The sequence below is a fragment of the Nelusetta ayraudi genome, unplaced genomic scaffold (assembly GCF_046127955.1).
Source record: "Nelusetta ayraudi isolate G7.1 ecotype Tasmania unplaced genomic scaffold, CSIRO-AGI_Nayr_v1 ptg000011l, whole genome shotgun sequence".
Classification (NCBI taxonomy): Eukaryota; Metazoa; Chordata; class Actinopteri; order Tetraodontiformes; family Monacanthidae; genus Nelusetta; species Nelusetta ayraudi.
The window spans coordinates 19,156,985-19,175,472 of NW_027466061.1; the positions used below are offsets into that span (position 1 = coordinate 19,156,985).

Here is an 18,488-nt window from a genome sequence, read left to right on the forward strand (position 1 = left end):
AATAAATAAAAATCTTATATCATGTATTTTTGTTAGTCAAATAATTTACTAGTCAAGTTAAATGCCATGAATGTATAATAAGGAACACCGTTGCTGGCAACGCGCGCATGCGATCTCGCGAGATCTGGGCGTAGCAACGGATGTTTGTCCTGGTGACCGAAGCGCGTCCGGGAACAAGGGACCAAACAAGGTGAGAGTTCATTTTCCAGTAGCGAAAGGATGAATGAATAGTAAAAACAATAATAATGTGACACTGTCGGAGGAAATATCTGTTTACAATCGTCAGTTGTTACTTTGTTCACATTACCCTGGTCACAATTTCTGACTTGACACCAAGTTTTGTTTTTTTTGTTTTTTTTTTTAAGTTAAAGTCGAATTCCAAAAGTTCCAAGATTATAGTCACGCTAAATTGACATTCTTGGATTGCCCTTCTTTTATAACGTACTTCATATGATGTGCTTTTGACTTTTCCTGATTCTTGTTTGGTTGAGTTAGACCCTGAGTATGCAATAACGTTTTAATAGATCCAAGTTGAAAAATAATTCATAACAGCATACTCATATGGGAAAATGAAATAACTTCATGCGGCAAACTTGCTTAAAGGTGCACTTCAGCAAGGAAAACCTGTGGTAATACTTTTATTTGCATTCCAAGCAGTTAGCCTCTGATTCTTAGCTCGGTCTCTTGATCATGGTGTGTGTGAATTGTTTCCTCTCTCCAGTTTCTTTCCATTCCGTCAGTGCTAGATTACCATTTTTATGCAGTCTAGTGATGGAACTCAGCCCTGGTGCCCTGGCCAGTCCTTGTGGTGCCTGATTGCTGAGCATATCACAGGATCAGAACTGCCAAAGATCCAGGCAGTGTTGGGAAACACCCTGGTCAACCAGTACAGAGATATCCACGCCGAGGTTAGTCGTTTATCATGTCTGCAGAAGGTGATATTCTTGCTTTGAGTTTCCTAGACTCCCTGGAAGAAGCTGGTGTGCTGCACACTGTATTTACCAGTTTACTGCACTGAGACGGAGGGGAAGGTGGGCTACTGGCTCGAACGCTGTGTTCAACAAAAAAAAAAAAAGTGTTTATCACTTGGTCTAAGGAGCGATCAGAATTTCCTCCATAGCGAAGTATTCCAGCTCAAACTATTTATGATCTGTGACGATGGTGGAGCATTTGTATCTGGGTTACTTTGACTGCGTACACTCAATAATTACAATTCCCTCACTCCATAATAAAAGTGGAATGTGGGTCAAATGGTTCTGTGCTGCTGCGGAGTACACCAGACAGACATCAATATTTACTCAAGACCTGTATAGCATTGGGCCTCAAACCTCCCTCCTAATGAAATAAAGATTTTATCCCTGAGTTTAACATTGATGGAGAAGAAGAACACTCTCAAATGGAAGTGTTCAGGGACACAAATAGTTTGTTTTTAATGTGACTGGGGTAAATCTCAATGTGGTTCTGAATTGTAATTTAAACAGATTTTGGTTTTCATCCTGGCCTCCAATCCAGCAGCATCACAAGATCAATTAATCAAAAACTCCACAGATCTCCAGAAAACAGCATATTTAGGCCTTGCAGCCTCCTTCCACCAACGGCCGGTTTTAACTTCCTGCTGAAGCTGGAAATTAGCTGGAATTAAGCAAAAAAGAGCAGCTCTGAGGTTTTCAGACAGGATTGAACAGACCTTGCTGAGAGATGGAGACACATACTGTCATTGTAGGGTTGTTGTATACACTTTTGAGCGCAGGTGGCCCACTCTTCATTGTTCAACAGTGTAATAAAAATTGCATCTGCCAGACTAAAAAGAACACAATGAAACTAAATTCTAACAGAAGTAACAACTAACTAATGGGTTATTTTCTGTCAATCAGGCCGTAAATTAAGCTAAGCAACTCAAACACGGAACTGAAATGTTTCAAGTAAAATACTTTAAGTGGCTGAGTGATTGAAGAGGAACCCTGTCTGCCCTCTGAGGGAGCATTCACTCCCTGAATGAATCACACAAGGCAGTTTGGGCTAATACCTCGCGTGTCGCTGTGGATTTCCTGACTCATGCTGTCCGTTATCTTTGGCTTTTCTTCTCCTGTTTGACCTTCTGCCATCTTCACTCATCCATTCTTATTTTTTCCTGCTGGGTGTCTGCCGTCTTTTTATAGGTCTCTCCATCTTCAGATGCCTTGGCTGAGCCAACGGGCCGCTAACCGTTGTCAGCCAAGGAGCCGGGCCATGTTGCCAATGACCGCATGCTGCTGCTGCTGGTGCTGCTGGTGTTGCTGCTGCAGTGACAGCGAGTGTGCCAAGATTGACAGATGCATGCGCTCGCACAGGGAGGCAGGAGGAGGAGCTTATTAAATACATTTAATGAACGTGTTTGAGTTGAGTGTCTTCTGTGTGGCTCACATGGATTTTAAATGAGCGTGCACACACAGCGTTGCCCTGCAAGCTTAGTGAATCAGGGGGTCGGTATAATGGGGTTAAAGAGGCTAATCCTCAACTGTTGATAAGGCTGTTAGCAATAATTCTGTGACTCTATTGTGTCTACATGGAGGAAATGCATGCAGACATGTGGGTGTGTGGGTGTTTCTCTCTTTTCACAATAGTGTGGTGTGTGCAGCGTTAAAGGAGCAGAAAAAAGTACTGGGTGACTTGCACATGTAGGATTCCATTAACTGTTACTCTGCCTGCAAGGTGACACTTTTTTCTTGCTTCCTTCCTTCCTTCCTTCCTTCTTCTCCCTCTGCCTGTGTTCTTTTTCACTTTTTGGGTTCTTTTTTTGTTTTCTGCATTACTGTCCATCTCCCCTGCCACCAAGTAACTGATCCCCCTTAATAGGCCACTGTACTCCTCTGCTCCGAAATACCTTCATTCCTGCAATGTCTCCATTGTCTCTGTTGGCTTGATCAGACGCAATATTAGCTTCTCTTACCTCATCTCTCCAGGGCCAGTCTCTCCACAGCACTTTCGCTTTTTCTCTCAACGCTGAATGACTGAATTAGAGCTCAAAGTTAAATGTGTTTCAAAGTTTAAATAATTCAGAATAATGGCTCCTGGCGAGACTTTTAACCTGACAGGTTTCAAGAGCGCTCCCTCAAAATACCTCTCGAATGAGATCAGCAGTGCTGCTGCAGAGGCAGAGGACGGAGTAATGATCCAGAGACTACTTTTTAGCCAGTGAGCCGTGCATCATGCAACATAAACACTTTGCCGCTCAAAGACACACAGAGGGAGCTTGCGCCTGTGAAAGGGGGCTGCGGGTGTGCACGCGAAACTGCACACTGTGTTAATAGAGCTATGTGAGAGGACGCACACATGCACGCGTGGACATGCACACGCATGCTTGTAAAGAGCAGAGGTGGAGAAGGTTAGCATCCCTCTGGGTGGATTTGTTTGAAGTCTTGAAACTGGAACTATGGACGTGCAACAGGTGGTGAGGGTCTGGTGGTCACCAAACTTTACTACACACAGGTGCTATAAAATTCTCACACACACATTTACTATATTTTCTTTCCTCTGAAAATATATTGTTGGTTTTCTGGTGAGAAAGTCCAGGTGGTCAGCCGGCTCAATGTGCTCTCAGTAGGAGTTGAAGGATTTGTATGCATACACCACTAATAACAACAGATGCTGCTAAACTTTTGGACACAATTGTCTGAAATTTCAGAAAACACAATTTCTGAAAAGCAAAATGCTAGATAAATACCCAGACAGAAATCCTCTGATTTGCATTGTTATATGTCTACTATGATGATCCCTTTCTTTCCTCCGGCAGAAGGGGCACAGAGCCAGCTACAATTTGTTGTGGTGTAAACACTGCAGACTAGTGCCATCCAGTGGTGAAGCAACATTTTGTATGACGCCTTTAAGTACTTTTTTGTCTTCAATACTTGACGTGAATTTGACAGCCCCCAAAAAACATAACAGATGAAGAAAAGTATTTCAGCCCTGTGCAAATATGTATCACATCCTCATACTGCACGTGTGACGTGACCCTATCACACATCCAATTATTGTAACATATATATGCACCATGACCTGTGTTTCAAGTTATCATGTGTGAAATATACTTAACAATGTTTGAAATCAGTACATACATACTGTGAATATGGAAAGTGGGTTGGGATATTGTCAGTGTGTCCATGTGCAACTGACAAAGAGCTTTATAATGTTTGGAAAGTTTGAAAGAAAATATTTTATAATGCAAAAACAGTGTTTCAGTGAATCATTTTGAGAATATCTTTCGGTTGTCATAGCCTTCGACAACGTCCATTAAGCCTTGTGGACTTGCAGACTGGCTTTTTCTTGCAAACTCAGACTCGGACATCTGTTTGTAGTTGTTCTCACTGACAACAGTATTTTTGTTTTTTTTTAGGCGGAGATGTGGTACAATCTGATGCAGGAGAGCCGGTGCAGGGCAGAAACCCCAAGTTTGGTCGTCGCTCCACTCGCCGACCCCCCAACAGTCAAAGAGCTGCTGAGAGGCGAAGTCAAGATGTTACTGCAGAATCTGAGAGAGAAGGCCAGCAGTGACGGGAGGTAGGTATTAACCAAGTTTAATCTATTTGAAGACTCATATAATGAGATGTAACTTACACTCACTGGCCATTTTTTAGGGAAAATGTTTATTTGCTTGTCAACACAAATAGCGAAGCAGACAATCACATGGACGCAGATGATGGATAAACGTGGTCAAGATGACTTGCTGAAGTTCAAAGCTAGCATCAGATTTGGGGAAGAAAGAGGATTTAAGTGACTTTGATTGTGGCTGACGTGGTGTCGGTGCCAGACAGGCAGCGTGTCTTGGCGCTGGAATTTTCACCACATCACAACCTCCTCCAGAGTTTACAGAGAATGCTACCAAAAGGAGCAAATGTCCAGTGAGTGGCTGTAGTGTGGAGGAAGGAACATGGTTGATGCCAGGGGCCATAGGTCAGAATTGGCAGACTGGTTGGAGACCAAAAAAAGACGTAGCAACTATACAAGACTAATTTCAAGACTCACCTTCTAGCATCATTGTGTAACTATTTCCATTATCGGGTTAATTCCTCTGCACAGCCTGAGAAGCTATCTCAGGACACACAAGTCAATAAAAAACAAGTCAACTTTCAATCATAAATTTCATCAAATTATTTTTGAGTCCCCAGTTAAAAACCTTTTAATTACTCCGGTTTTAAATTGAAAGCATGGAGGATAGCCAGAGGTTAAATACATATTTTTTATGTAAATATCTAATATTTACATAACTAATTTACCAGATATTGAATAAATTGACCTCATGTCTAGATTTAATTTGTCCGTTGCTTCTGTCGAAATTGCCTTTCCCCTCCTGACAATGATTTAAACAGAGGCACACACAAAGTCGCTATAGGGCAGTAGGTTACGACCCTGTTCTCACAGTGCCTGCGTCATTTTCCCCGCAACAAAAAGTGCCATAAAATGCCGTATTGTCTCTCCGCTTCACTTTGGAATGGAAAGTCGAGCAACAAAGCTTTCTGGAGCAGGGACGTGCAGAGTGGTATGGGAATTCTGTAAGAATGGGACAATTAAGGAGGGAGACTTCCGCGCCTCCCAGACCAGATGTTTACAAAATGTGGCCTAAATTCTCAAATTTCCAGCAAATGTATTCTTTATTGGGTTAAACATGCATGTTATGTTTTGATGCTCTTAACATAATGTTTCTTGAAAAAGATCCTCAGTAACCTATTTGAGTGGTTGGTCTCACATGCGGAACAAAAGTGACGCCCGGTCCTTTTTATCAGATACAAGAAGCTGAATCATCTGGGAGTATTAAATTACGGGAGTTATGTTACCTCCCAATCTGGCTGTTCCATTTCTACAACCGTAAAACTAAGTTGAAACATAATCTTGTTGGATCAGGTAATTAAGCGATACAAATTAACATTAACAATGTCAGAAGGTGTTGGGGGATTTTAAAAAAAAAAAAAAAAACTTTTACTGTGTGTGTGAACTGGAGAGCGGTTGAGTGTCCTGGTGTGCATTCGCTGGAAACTATCCTAGCAACGAGCTCGCTGCCATCAGGAATGTTGCCCCGTGTCACCTCTCTGGTTAAACGGAGGCCTTTAAGGAAAAGCACAAACTGAGACAGATTGTTCTCTGCTCTGGCCACATCACTTTATTGCCTGTCAATTTGTCGACGGCCTCTTCATTGTCTGTTTGGGACGTTTCGTTAAACCCTGAGCTGCAGGCAACTTTTTTCTTCTTTGTGGTTTGCCTACTATATATAGCTCAGTAATTTTAAACCAAAATGGCCAATGAAGAGGTCTCACGGTTTTACTATTTAACCTAAACTTGGTAAACTTGGTTGTTTTTTTTTGCCTCATTTGTCCAGTTTTTATCTGTCCCTGAACACTCTGACTATGTGGTGCAGATGCAGATCTTCATTAAACCAAATGCTCGGACAGTGCCAACCAAAACACATTCAGCAATAAGACTGCAGTGCCTTCCTTTCCTCCATTGCAGTTTTATCAATTGGTTGCATTTAGTTCAACATTATGGTATGATAACAAGTTGGCACAAAGGCCATTCTATTTCTAAGGATATATGAACTTGTATGATGTCACATAATCAAAGTTTGACACACACAATAAAGACAAGAAATGAGCCCCTTAAGACAACACATCACATCACATAAAGGGGATAGTGACAGCACCCCCCCCCTCAGGGTCCTCATTCAGTTGTCTGAGACCACCTCATTCCTTCCCTGTTTTTATCCTCAAGTCTTCCGATGCAACATCAGGTCCAGCAAGGAGATAAAACTGAGTTGTTTTTTTTGTTTGTGGTAGACTGTAAACAGGGGGCTACAATGAGGAATTAATCACACAAGTCTGGAATGAGTTACATGGCATTAACATATCACTGAAATTATTCAAAAGTTCATGTAATGGCTGTTTAAATTGAGTATTTGTTAGAACTCATGAGAGTTGCTGTGCTAGAATGATTTAAATCACCTTCAGCTGTTTTGTTATTTGTTTTAACAGTTTTTCATAATTGAAAACTTCCTCCAAGTTCTATTCCCACAAATGTGTACTGTTGTTTGCACTTTGTAGAAAAGGGAATTGTGACAAGATTCCCTTTTATAACAAATCGACTGGCACTCAGTTTTTTGAGTCAGCAACACAGCAGGTTCTTTGAAGTCTGCCTGACATGGAGGCCCTGACAGTACAGTTTGGAGTAGACCACAAATGTAATGCCGTGAAACAGCACTTACACAGTCTTATTAAGCGTCACTTGGCAGGACACAAGCTGAGGCCTTGATAGCTTGCGCACATAAGTCACTCTTGTGAAGTTCTTTGGCGATAAATGGATTAGACACAAAGTCCCAGACAGAAGGAAAAGTATATTCCATTGTTGTCGCCTGTGCAGGAACACGGGCAAAAAAAAAAGTATTTGTAACATAGAGACTAAGCCATCGCAAATCGGTGCCTCTCTTTGAAGCTGGCTTTGGTCGACTGGTTGGTTGTTGCGTGAGTGTTTCAGGACTTTGATTGTTTAAATGGCCCGTGTCCAAGTATGAGCTGAGCGGAGCTTATGGATAAACTAAATACACTTGTCTGTGATAAAACTTCCACTTGATAATGCGTCGTTGAAGCCCTCCTGTTTGTCAATTTAATTCAATATGTTTGTTGGCCTGGAAAATCAGACACCATTACTGAGGCATGAAAACACAGACCAGCGTCTTCCTCTAATCTCATGCTCACCTCTCCAAACATGTACGCATGTATCTGTTTTCTGCTTTTTTATCTCCATTTGCCAGTTTGTCTAACTGGCTGTGAGATTTTCATTTGTAGTAAAGTCTGTGGAGGTTGACAGTAAGAGAAGCTTCCCCCCATCAATGTTATCAACCTTCTTCATGAGGCTGTGTAGGTGGCTGTAAAGTTGACGGATTTATCCAAGTGGCCTCCATCATGTGTGGTCCTGCTGACATCCCACACACACACACACACACACACACACACACACACACACACACACACACACACAACCCAGCCTCTCATGACATTTACTGACTTGAAAAAAAAGCATTTTTTCCCACCTATCAGGATTATATGATTCAGCAAATCTGACTAATCTGTCATTCTGTGATCTGGTGCCATTTGCTAGTTTAATGTCTTCCTCAAGAGATCCTATAGAATGCACAATGTCATCATCTATTTAATTTGAGTTATTCCAGTATTGTAATGTGAGCCCAGTCCTGATTATTAATGAAAACAAAGTTAAGGTTTTGTGCTGTATTGTACACAAAAAGCAACATGTCATATTACATAGCATAAAAACATGACTTGTATTACTGTTTTATTTTAGACTTTTTTGAACTTCGCCCTCCAGGGGTGGCCACAGCCAATCATCTGCCTCTGTCTCACACCAACTAACTTCACACCCTAAATTGAGTGAAATGGTAAAATGTTGATTCAGTTTAAAGCACCACATAAGCTACACCGTTACTAAAGTGTTTTCCTCTCTGTGCCGTTGTTGATGAAGAGATAGCGAGAAGTTGATGTTTCAGTACAAACCGGAGACGGTGGCCTACGCTCTAAATCACCCCGACGGCCCCTGCAAGATGGCTTCCAACACCAGAGATTCAGAGAACACGAGCAGGTGAGAAATGTGGATGCAAGAATGAGGAGTCCTCCTTTCTTCTAAAGTTTCCCCAATCTTGTCTCATTCAGACCAGGTTCTCACTGCTCAGTCCAGTCAACCGCTGAGGATGAGGTTGAGGCAGTGAGGGACAAGCTGAACATCACTGACATCGACCAAGTGGTGGACCGACTGAGGTGAGAGTTGACGGCAAGCCTCTCTCATTAACCTTTAGTTCTGGTAGATGTATTTAACATTTGGCTGCATTCATACCACTGATGTGCTCCGTTATACCTGGGAACTCAGATGGCCTGAGTTTACGGGCAACGACATCAGCATTGAATGAAAAGTGTGCATTACACCGTTTATTCACCAACTGGCTGTAAAATCTCATGGCATTACACAACAGCTGTTGCAAAATGTTGCACAATAATATATGTTGGCCAACAGTGGCAGCAGACATCTGTCTTGCTTTTCAGATGCACTTGGGGTGACGTTATGACCTCTAACGTGATGTCACAGCACAGCCAATGCATTTATACACTGAATACATGCATTGGCTCTATGTGTGTGTATATATATATATACACATATATATATATATATATATACAAGTAATAATAATTCTATACATATACAGTATATAATGTATAATGTATATATATGTTTTTGGTTTGTTTTAATTCATGGCTTGCATAGAATTCTAGTTAATTAGAGCCAAATGTTCACCCATGTTTATGTGTGACTGAACCTTGAACGGAAAATAAGCAAGGCGGAGGAGCGTGGGAAGAACTCAGGTGGTGCAGACAGAAGCCTGGCTGGTGACCACTAGAAAACTTGAGGCTAACAACAAGTTTTCATTGTTTTTGTTTTCAGATTTTGCAGTCTTTACTTCCCAAGTTGGAACATGCGCTTACAGATCATGCATATTGTTCATGTGTGTTTCTCTTCACTAGTTTATTATAGGAGACATGGATCAAATGTGATCTGTAAGTCTAAAAGAGCAGCTTGATTTCCTTCAACCTTTACCTTCAACTTGACGTGGCTTCTGTTGACGCTCTGCTCCTCCTGTTACCCCCTCCACCCCTTCACACCGAGGCCCACGGGTCCGTACAGTAACCAGGCCTGCCTTGGGGGACCGCCTCATTCCCTCCATCCCTCCTCTATTTCCTGACTGGACTTAAACAAAGGGGACCATTGTCAGGAAACGACTCCCAGAGCAGCCCCAAGTCTCTTTTTCATCTGGGAGTGAATTAATTCCACTTTGGTTAGGTAACCAGAGAGGAGGGAAAGTGGGGCACTGTGAAGGCAGTGTCCTTATGAAAACACAGGGATCAAATCTGAGCAGGTATCAGGTGTACCTGTCAGGCCGCCACTGCAAAGTTATTTGGATTTTAACTGCTGCATGTGTCAGTAATCATGAATTGGGTGCTCGAAATCATTTCACTTTCAAATGAAAATATTAATTTAAACTAGTTATGAAGGCATTTTTCGATTGGATTTATGAAACCAACACAGAGACTGTAAAAATAACCTCAGCCTTTTAGTTGTTCAGCTCTGTGTGTCTGTTGGGACTGTTTGAAGCAAACTTTCCATTTTGACCCAGATTTTAGTTCTTGACTTTGTAGTTTTAAAAAGTGGAATACTAATGATGCTTGCCTGGATCTCTGTCTCTCTAGGTCTGTCCTAGTAGAGCAATGTCGGGAATTAAACAATCTTATAAAGCATTTAAAGGTAAGACCCTTCAGTCTTTTTTTTCTTCCAACTCAAAAATATATATTTCTTCACATTTAAAATGTAAAATGCATTGAACACAGTATGATCGGATTTATTGTAGAGTTAATACCAATAGCACCATTACCCACAATGTTTTCTTCTGTAAAGAAATACTTGGTATGGGACCTTTTGTGGGAAATGGACTCATGAGGATACCAAAAAATGTGTCATTACGGTGCAATGCAGAGCAGATTTTATCAGTTAATTTTCTCCAAATCTCCTGTTGCATCCTTAGTTAAAGCAACATAGTTACTATCAAAAACCCTTGCTAAGTTATAAGAGGATTCCCAAGTGGGAAGTAACCAGTAACCTACATTCTGGCAATAAAGTGCTGGGCAGGCAACCACAGTTATGTATTCCAACAGCAGGTGAGCAGGGAATGTTATGTCAATGGCAGGGGAGCCGTTGTCCCTGGTAGAGGTCGAGGAATTTTGAAATTTGTATTTTTTTTATTTTTTTATTTAAAGGTAGAAACACACCATACAGTACTGCTTCAAAGCAATGTCATACAAAAATGATCATTTTGGCAGAGAAAAGTAAAAAAACAATAATAAAAAAAATTGTGATGAAATACATGCAGATAACCCTCCAGTACTTTAGACACAATTAATTTCTCCTGCAAGAGAAAACTCAGATTTTCTCCAAGTAGACCCACTTACTATCTGTTGGCACTGAAGCCGACAAACGTTTTCCTTTACACAGCTAGCACACGCACACATGGTAAGAGTAAAAGGTATCTCACGGACACAAAGGCACACGTGCCTGCCTCCAGTCTGTGCCGCCATGGACTGTCACGCTCACTTGGCATCGCATGAGACTCTGAGAGTTGAACGAGTTACAGGCCAGAGGTACAACTTCTCTGCAGACCAGATGTGGAAGCTAGCGGGGTGTGTGTGTGTGTGTGTGTGCGTGTGTGCGTGTGTGTGTCTGTGTGTCTGTGTGTGTGTGCGCTGCCTGGAAATGTTACTGTGCCAGTTTGTCTGGAGGCAGGGTTTGAAAACGAAAAATTGCATGCAGAGGTAAAAAGAAAACACAACCGTCGTATTTCATGCAAAGAAACAGTGCAGCCATGTAGCATAGAACATTACTGGACCCGTTTCTTCAAGAACCACATGTTTACATTCTATAGCAAGAGCGTGAAGACCTAAACCACAAACTGACAAACTGAACATGTGCAGGCGTTTCTGAGTCATGTATGAGAGTCAAATGTGAACATGATGACTGAAACATGCATGTCTGCCTTAAACATATCTGTAACTCTGCACAGCGTCTTGCTGTGCAGCATGTGCAGGTTGAGTTTCACCGCATGTGTTTCTTCTGCAGCAAATAAAACAAAACACAAAATGTGGCATTTTAATGCTATGTCAGTCACCGGGTGTATTGTGCTTGCGCATGCACAATTGAACCGGTCCACCCACATGGTCCAGAGTGGGTGCACAGTCCAGCCGCCCATGTGGTTGCTATAAACATTTGAATTTTGCATGTGCTGGTGTAAAAAGAGGAGAGAAGGCTCGTGCCATTCCCAGCACTCTCGTGTGTCTTAGCAGGCACACTGAGACACAGCAGATTTCAGTCAGGTCTTTGGTTTCGGAAGCTATGCACACACGCACATGCATACACGCAGAAGGAGAGAGAGAGGGAGAGGGAGGGAGAGAGAGAGTTGAGCTCTATGGTAGTCATTTCTGTATATAGATATTTGAGGTCAAATTATTATGGAACAAGTCTGCTGAAGTCGTTTACTGGGCACACACGCAAGAACACATGGACTAACAGACACATTCCTTTCCTCTTTCCCCTACTGTTATTTTTTTGCCCTTTCTTCCCTTATCCCTTTGCTTTCCAAAGACTTCAGCTTCTTTTAATATATGCAACTCATTTGCCCTTTTTTTACTACTGTGAGCATATTTGGTATGGGATGGTGCCATGGCGTGAATATGTGTGTGTGTGTGTGTGTGTGTGTGTGTGTGTGTGTGTTAAAACAGACACTCCATTTGTGCCAGAACCACTGCTTTACTGAGATGGTTTTGTGTCTTGCAGGGACTTATTAAAGAAATGTGTCGGGGTCAACGTCAGAAGCCGGAGCCCACGCTGTCAGGTGACTCTTTTGTGTTTGCTGCCCCCATGTGGACGATCACTTTTGCTGCTTTGGCGTCCATATATTCACCTCGGAGACTGATGATTTAAACAGGAATGCAACTAATTTTACACTGGCTCCATTTGCTTTATCAGCTTTTGTGTTCTTACCAACGTTTGATTGCATGATTGATAAACAAACCATGCTTACTGCAGCCTACTTTAATTCACTCCCGGGCCAAATGACACTAAAAGTAATTTCAGTAAAACAGAAGCCCTTGGCAGAGCCGTATTTGATATTATTTTCTGTAGTGAAAAATAAGTGTGTGTTTTTATGCATATTCTATCCTTGCGTATCAGTCATATCAATATCTGTCTTCACTACTCGCTGTATTATGTTGTCCTTTTGTCATTTTTGGACAGAGTTGAGGGAACTTAGAGGAGCCATTCAAAAAGACTTGAAGCTCTACCCATCTTCAGCTGCTTCTTCACCAAGCTCCTTACCCATTCTGCAGTCCAAAGACTCAAAAAATCTTAGGTTAGTATCGTTTGGCCCATGCGACCCCAGGAATGGCATTCTGGAACATCGGTTGTTATTGTTGACAACAACGAGGACAACGATTTTTAGAGCAGCAGAGAACAATTCATCATGAATGAAAAGTTCACCCCCAACTCAAGCTGCTGCAGCTGGTGATCAAGTCAGAAAGAAGAGCTTTTTCACATGGGGAAATAGATTTGGATGGCACAGCCCAGTTGAAAACTAAAATTTGCATATACACAGTTACTTATTATGATGTCCACACTGTTTACATTTCAAGGTCCACAACAATCCTGTTTGCTTCATCTGTATATACATATGTTGGATAATCCATGGTTTTTCAAAAAAAAAAAAAAATGGCTGGCAATGGCAATTTTATATTCTAGCAAAGGTCTTTCAAAACAGTCAAATTGTCAAACATTTTTTGGAGTGAGCTGAGCCATAAAGTTTGCAAAATTGTTCTCCTGTAAAAGCCATTAGATATGTATTGTTTAATCTGAATCCAATACTGATTCCCTTCATTTAGAGAACACCTTTTTTTTTTGGAATACACTCATTTTCCATTGAGCACACTTAAACTTGGCCAGATTTACATTGTTTAATCTGATTCCAAATGTGATTTCCTCTCTACCAGACTGCCAGCAGAACAATGGAACACTGAAGAAACTTTAAGCACAGTGAGAAGAAGCAGACCACCCTCTCCCCTGTGTCAAACCATACCCAGGCCACCATCCACTTCTCCCTCAAAGGCTTCTCCACTGAGTAAACGACTTAATAGATCCTTTGTGCCTCGGGTTCAGGGACAGCACACAGGTGCATCAGGCTCCCCTTCACCTGAAATAACAAAAACACCTGTGTTCAACAAGATCACTTCTTCTGGCCACATAAGCAGCCACTCTAGCTCTTCATTTTCAAGCCGTGCCACTGACAAGACAAAGGTTGAAACCCCGAAGCAATGTCGTTCCGTTGCAGAGACCAGCAAGTCCCCGTCTCGTAGCAGCACATTTCAAACAAACACTGCAGGTGGAGCAGCAGCGCCCGTGACCCATCTGTCATCCAATTACAGGTCACGGAAAAAGTGTGATTTGTTTCAACGAGAGGGAGAGGATGGGAATAGCAGACTTGCCTGCAGGTCAAGAAGTATCAGCGGCCTCGGCCCACAGTGCAGCACAGGCAGTCATAGCAGCAACCGTAATGATCGGTCCACGTCAGCGACGAGCAAATCAAAGACACAAAACAGTACTACAGTCCCTGTGGGGACAGTTTAGTGTCAGACTCCTCTGCAGGCGGATAATGACTGAAGAAAACAAAAAAAGACTTCTGTGGAGCTGCTCTCCTTTTTGGCTGTGGTAACAGCAACACTGCCATAAAGCTGTTTTTTTTTTTTTTTGTTTATTTTTTTGTTTTGTTTTGTTGTTTTATAAATCCATCTTGGGAATGTCACAGCAAAGCTTTGTTTTGTCTGTTTGTCCTTTACAAAAGAGTAAAACTTCACAGAAGCTGCAGTGCTCTTGGTCCTTACTGGGTTTATCTTTAAAGTATGGATGGGAGTGGAGATAAAAAATGTGCACATAGTGTACATTCAGCACAGATTTTTGGCTGTATGAATCTTTGCCGTAAAATTTGATTTTGTTTGAAAAATGTATTTTGCTTTAGAAAAAAAAAAGTGCAGGTGAAGCCACATGTTCATTAAAAATATAACTTGAAAAGCAAAGCAGCAATGCAGTACAGCGTTTCCTACAGATGCTTGTTTAATTCAAACATGATAGAATTTTTTTTTTCTAAACACATAATAACAGTACAATTGTGTTTTTGAAAATGTTTTTAGAAATATATTTTTTTTTTAATAATTTTTACAATTAAATTTACGTGTTTTTTGTTTTGTTTTTGTTTGGTTTGGTTTGGGTTTTTTTAAATAATGAGACTATTTCAACGTCATCATTTCTGATGCATTTTTGTGCTTTACAGTGACCACAAATTTGCATCTGGTCAACTTCCTCGTGTGCAGCTTTAATAATTAACAGTAATGGATTGGAAATGAAATCAACATGAGCGCTCAAATAAAGTGCACATTAGCATAGCAAGAGTGCTTGTGTGGACGGTTTGGACTGAGCATGCGTACACAGAGGAGCAGGAGGAAGTACTCTGGTCTCTGCTAATACCTGTGGCCAGCTCGCAGCAAGTACTTGAATCTTACCACTCTTGACAGTTAAACTTTTCTCATTATCAAAAGTCATATGCTACGTAGTGGAAACTGTGTATTATTAATAAATAGATGTAAAGCTTACTCGCCTATCATACGTTGAAAACATGCGCAGCAGATTATTTTTATTTTGAAGCAGAAAACGGAAGTAATAGATATTCACCGTGTTTGACGATATTCGCCAGTCATTGGAGTGACACAAGTCGCTCAGGTGGCTAAACTTCGGCGGAACAACGAGAAGGTGATAGTCGGTGAGTGTTCGACCTCAACATATAGATTCTTTTTATTTTTATTTTTTTTTTATCATTATTATTATTTGTAGTTTTTATCAGGTAACGCATAATGTCATATGTTGTTGGGGGCAGCTTAAATGTGTTTCTGAGGCATTTCAGTTGATAAAAAGGAACGTGAGTTTAAATGTGTATGGGTTACTAAATAAAAAAAGGTGTTTTTTGTTTTGCCAAAGTAATTTTGTGATAATTTACCGTGGTAAAAGTGCAGCCAAGTTTCCATTTACCGACAGTTCGTTGTGTCGAGGCACTTTGTTGCAGGCGGGTTGCCTTTCCTGTACAGCCTGTTTCTCCTCTGCAGCTGACGAGACTCTTCTCAGTGAGTTTACATGGCACTAGAGAAATTCGAATTATTGACTTAGTCCGATTATGATCGGAGAACTCACGTGCATGTAAACACCTTAGTCCGATTTTGATCGGAGAACTGATTCCTGGGGACTAGCAAAAGCGTAGGGGCGATCCTCCTGAACGTGAAGATCTATTTCGTTCTGACACAATTTTTCTGCTCACGTGTCCCCAAGTTTGGCCATATTGCTGTATTTTCTTGTTACCAGATTCATCACATGAGCAGTTACGCCGTAACATGGGAAAATGATCGAGAAGTGGAGGACAGCGTCCAAATCTACATATAGAACGGCCAATTTCTACAGATGCTGCCTCACTGCGTAATCTCAGTCAGGGTTATGAGATTTGTTTATTTATTTATTTACTTACTTATTGACTTAATTACTGCCACGTTACAGCTGGTCTAAGAAAGCTATCAGAGCACAGGACACACGCATATGCGTCTTTATTGTAGTGCCCTTTGAGTCATCCCATTCAAATATGTAAAGATCTGTTTAAGAGGAATAACTGTATTTTAGAATATGAAATGACTTCTGACTGTTCCACTGAAGTCACAATAATTCATGTTTTTTTCTGTTCACACTTGCAATGCTAAATAACTGAAAATCTGAACGGAGATTTTCAAAATTCCACATTGCAGTTCTTGTCGTTGCTTTCCGCGAGCAGTCGTTTGAGTGTGCAAACAATTTAGATTCCACATACCAGGTGTGATAATGGAGTTGCACTTCTTGCCAAGCTACATTTCTACGCTAATGTCCTCTGTGTTCTTTTCCAGAGAGATGTGGTGGTTGCTGTGTGTGCTCATCGTCCTGCTGGTGCTTGTCTGCACTCTGGATGTGTGGTACTTCTTGAGGGCAGCTTTCGTGGTTGTCCGGGCTTGGCTGCAGCCCGTAGTGCGGGATGTGACAGGGGAGCAGACCGTCACCGGCCTCGTCACTACCCGCGACATCGACATGTGCCACATGAACAATGCTCGTTACCTGCGGGAGTGCGACTTTGCCCGCTTCTCCCTCTACACGAGAAACGGCGTGTTCAAGGCACTGCGGTCTCTCGGCGCCACGATGGTTGTGGGTGCTACTACAATCCGGTACAGACGGGCTCTGCGTATAGGCGAAGGCTACGAGCTGCGGAGTCGCATTGTCACCTGGGATGACAAGGCCTTCTACCTGGAGCAGAGATTTGTCTCAGCAAAAGACGGCTTGGTCTGTGCAGTCATGTACTGCAAGCAGACTGTCATAAGGACGAGCCCTGACAAGATCTTGCAGCACCTGTGCAAGCGGAAGGTAAGGAACAAATTCACAGACATAAACGTGGCTGCTTGCAACAGTACAAGGCCTTAAACTGTTACTGGCTGGCTCGTTAAATTCATCAACAGAATGTTTATGCCATCACTTTTTGATTAAAACCTTTTGAACAAATGTAATTCATTTGGGAATGGTTCCACATAGTGTGTCAAGTTACTGCTGTTCCCCTTTTGGTACAAAGAGAGAGCAAAACGATCCATCAATGCACTTTCTGAAATCAATCTACCCATTTTCTGTCACTGTTTAGCGTGTTCTCTGGGTGGCAGGGTGGCCAGAGCCTATTCCAGCCATCCTAGGACAGAGGCAGGACACATGCTGAGAAACCTTGTTTCACATGAAAAGATTTTTGCTTCATAATAACTGCCCCAGAAATTATTTTAGACCTGATACACAACTACGTATTCAGTATAAATGTGAGTTCTACACAACACAAGAAAACTGCTCATTAGCAAGTAGCATTAGTAAGCATCATCTTATTTGGCGCTAGTAGTAGGTAACAAGGGAAATATCAGCAGATGTTCCCATGTTCTTGTACATTGTTAAACATCTAAAAACATGAGCTGAGTTTATGGATTTGTATCTTTGCAGGTTGAGTGCCCTGAGTATCCAGAGGACCTTCAGCACTGGGTGAGCTTCATCTCCTCCAGCAGCCAGGCCCTCAGAGCTGAGAGTGGTCTGGATGAGAAGAGCAAATGAGGGAATCTATAGTTCCCACAGAGACCTTTGCAACTAGTCTAATTTTCCATCTCAGGATTCATGAGGGGCACTTTCTGAGATGTTTACACAAAGTTTACAACTACGTGCCTTAAACACACTTGTTGGGTATGAGCTTCCCTGACATGACAGGATTGTCAGCACTGAAATTACGAGTACACTACACTGTTTTTACAAGCTGAAAATAATCAGAACAAATGTAAAATGAATGTACAAAGTATTTTTCTATGTACCATTGCATTAATAAAATAATTTAAGGCATTTAATGAATGTGTTTTTAAATGTTTGTGCCATTTCAAATGGGAAAAGGCTGTTTTGGGAAGTGAGTTTTTAAAATCGGGAATGAAAACAAAAAATGTTGGAAACTTCAGAACTTGAAAAAAGTAATCAGCTCTCTCTTTAATTACAGCTCTTTAATTTCTTCATTGCATACTATTTGGCCAAACCACTGGAATATAAAATAATGTGGGTAAAATAAATAAAAGGCAATGGAATGAAATGAACAAACATGAAGACAAATTGTTCCAAGATTTTTAAAAAAATTTTTAAGTAAGATGAAACAAAGACTCTTGAATAAAGAAGAAGAATGGATTAAAGTCAATTCAAAACCAACACTGGGAAGGCCAGGGGTCAGACATACATTTGTCATT

General features: G+C 41.4%; 2 protein-coding genes across 4 annotated transcripts; both read left to right on the forward strand.

Moving 5' to 3' along the window:
- The first annotated feature begins 12 nt into the window (after window positions 1-12).
- ccdc24 (coiled-coil domain containing 24) lies at window positions 13-14,762 on the forward strand. 2 transcript variants are annotated; one of them, XM_076021686.1, is made up of 9 exons: window positions 13-603; window positions 722-908; window positions 4,373-4,536; window positions 8,500-8,616; window positions 8,688-8,792; window positions 10,275-10,329; window positions 12,409-12,466; window positions 12,868-12,982; window positions 13,617-14,762. In XM_076021686.1, the coding sequence occupies exons 2-9, from the start codon at window positions 759-761 to the stop codon at window positions 14,248-14,250; spliced, it is 1,398 nt and encodes a 465-aa protein (XP_075877801.1). In that variant the 5' UTR covers window positions 13-603; window positions 722-758; the 3' UTR covers window positions 14,251-14,762. The 2 variants fall into 2 exon arrangements, with proteins under 2 accessions (XP_075877801.1, XP_075877802.1); XM_076021687.1 differs by having other exon boundaries at window positions 13-190.
- A 367-nt stretch (window positions 14,763-15,129) lies between these two features.
- LOC142885332 (protein THEM6-like) lies at window positions 15,130-18,104 on the forward strand. Of its 2 annotated transcripts, none has more exons than XM_076021690.1 (3): window positions 15,130-15,436; window positions 16,596-17,103; window positions 17,713-18,104. In XM_076021690.1, the coding sequence occupies exons 2-3, from the start codon at window positions 16,600-16,602 to the stop codon at window positions 17,818-17,820; spliced, it is 612 nt and encodes a 203-aa protein (XP_075877805.1). In that variant the 5' UTR covers window positions 15,130-15,436; window positions 16,596-16,599; the 3' UTR covers window positions 17,821-18,104. The 2 variants fall into 2 exon arrangements, with proteins under 2 accessions (XP_075877805.1, XP_075877806.1); XM_076021691.1 differs by lacking the exon at window positions 15,130-15,436 and adding an exon at window positions 15,983-16,149.
- The last annotated feature ends 384 nt before the right edge of the window (window positions 18,105-18,488 follow it).

Coding starts and splice junctions, on each gene's coding strand:
- ccdc24 (XM_076021686.1), top strand. CDS start 759: ATGCAGTCTAGTGATGGAACTCAGCCCTGGTGCCCTGGCCAGTCCTTG. Junction 4,537..8,499: donor AAGGCCAGCAGTGACGGGAG/GTAGGTATTAAC, acceptor TTGTTGATGAAG/AGATAGCGAGAAGTTGATGT. Junction 8,617..8,687: donor GATTCAGAGAACACGAGCAG/GTGAGAAATGTG, acceptor TGTCTCATTCAG/ACCAGGTTCTCACTGCTCAG.
- LOC142885332 (XM_076021690.1), top strand. CDS start 16,600: ATGTGGTGGTTGCTGTGTGTGCTCATCGTCCTGCTGGTGCTTGTCTGC. Junction 17,104..17,712: donor AGCACCTGTGCAAGCGGAAG/GTAAGGAACAAA, acceptor GTATCTTTGCAG/GTTGAGTGCCCTGAGTATCC.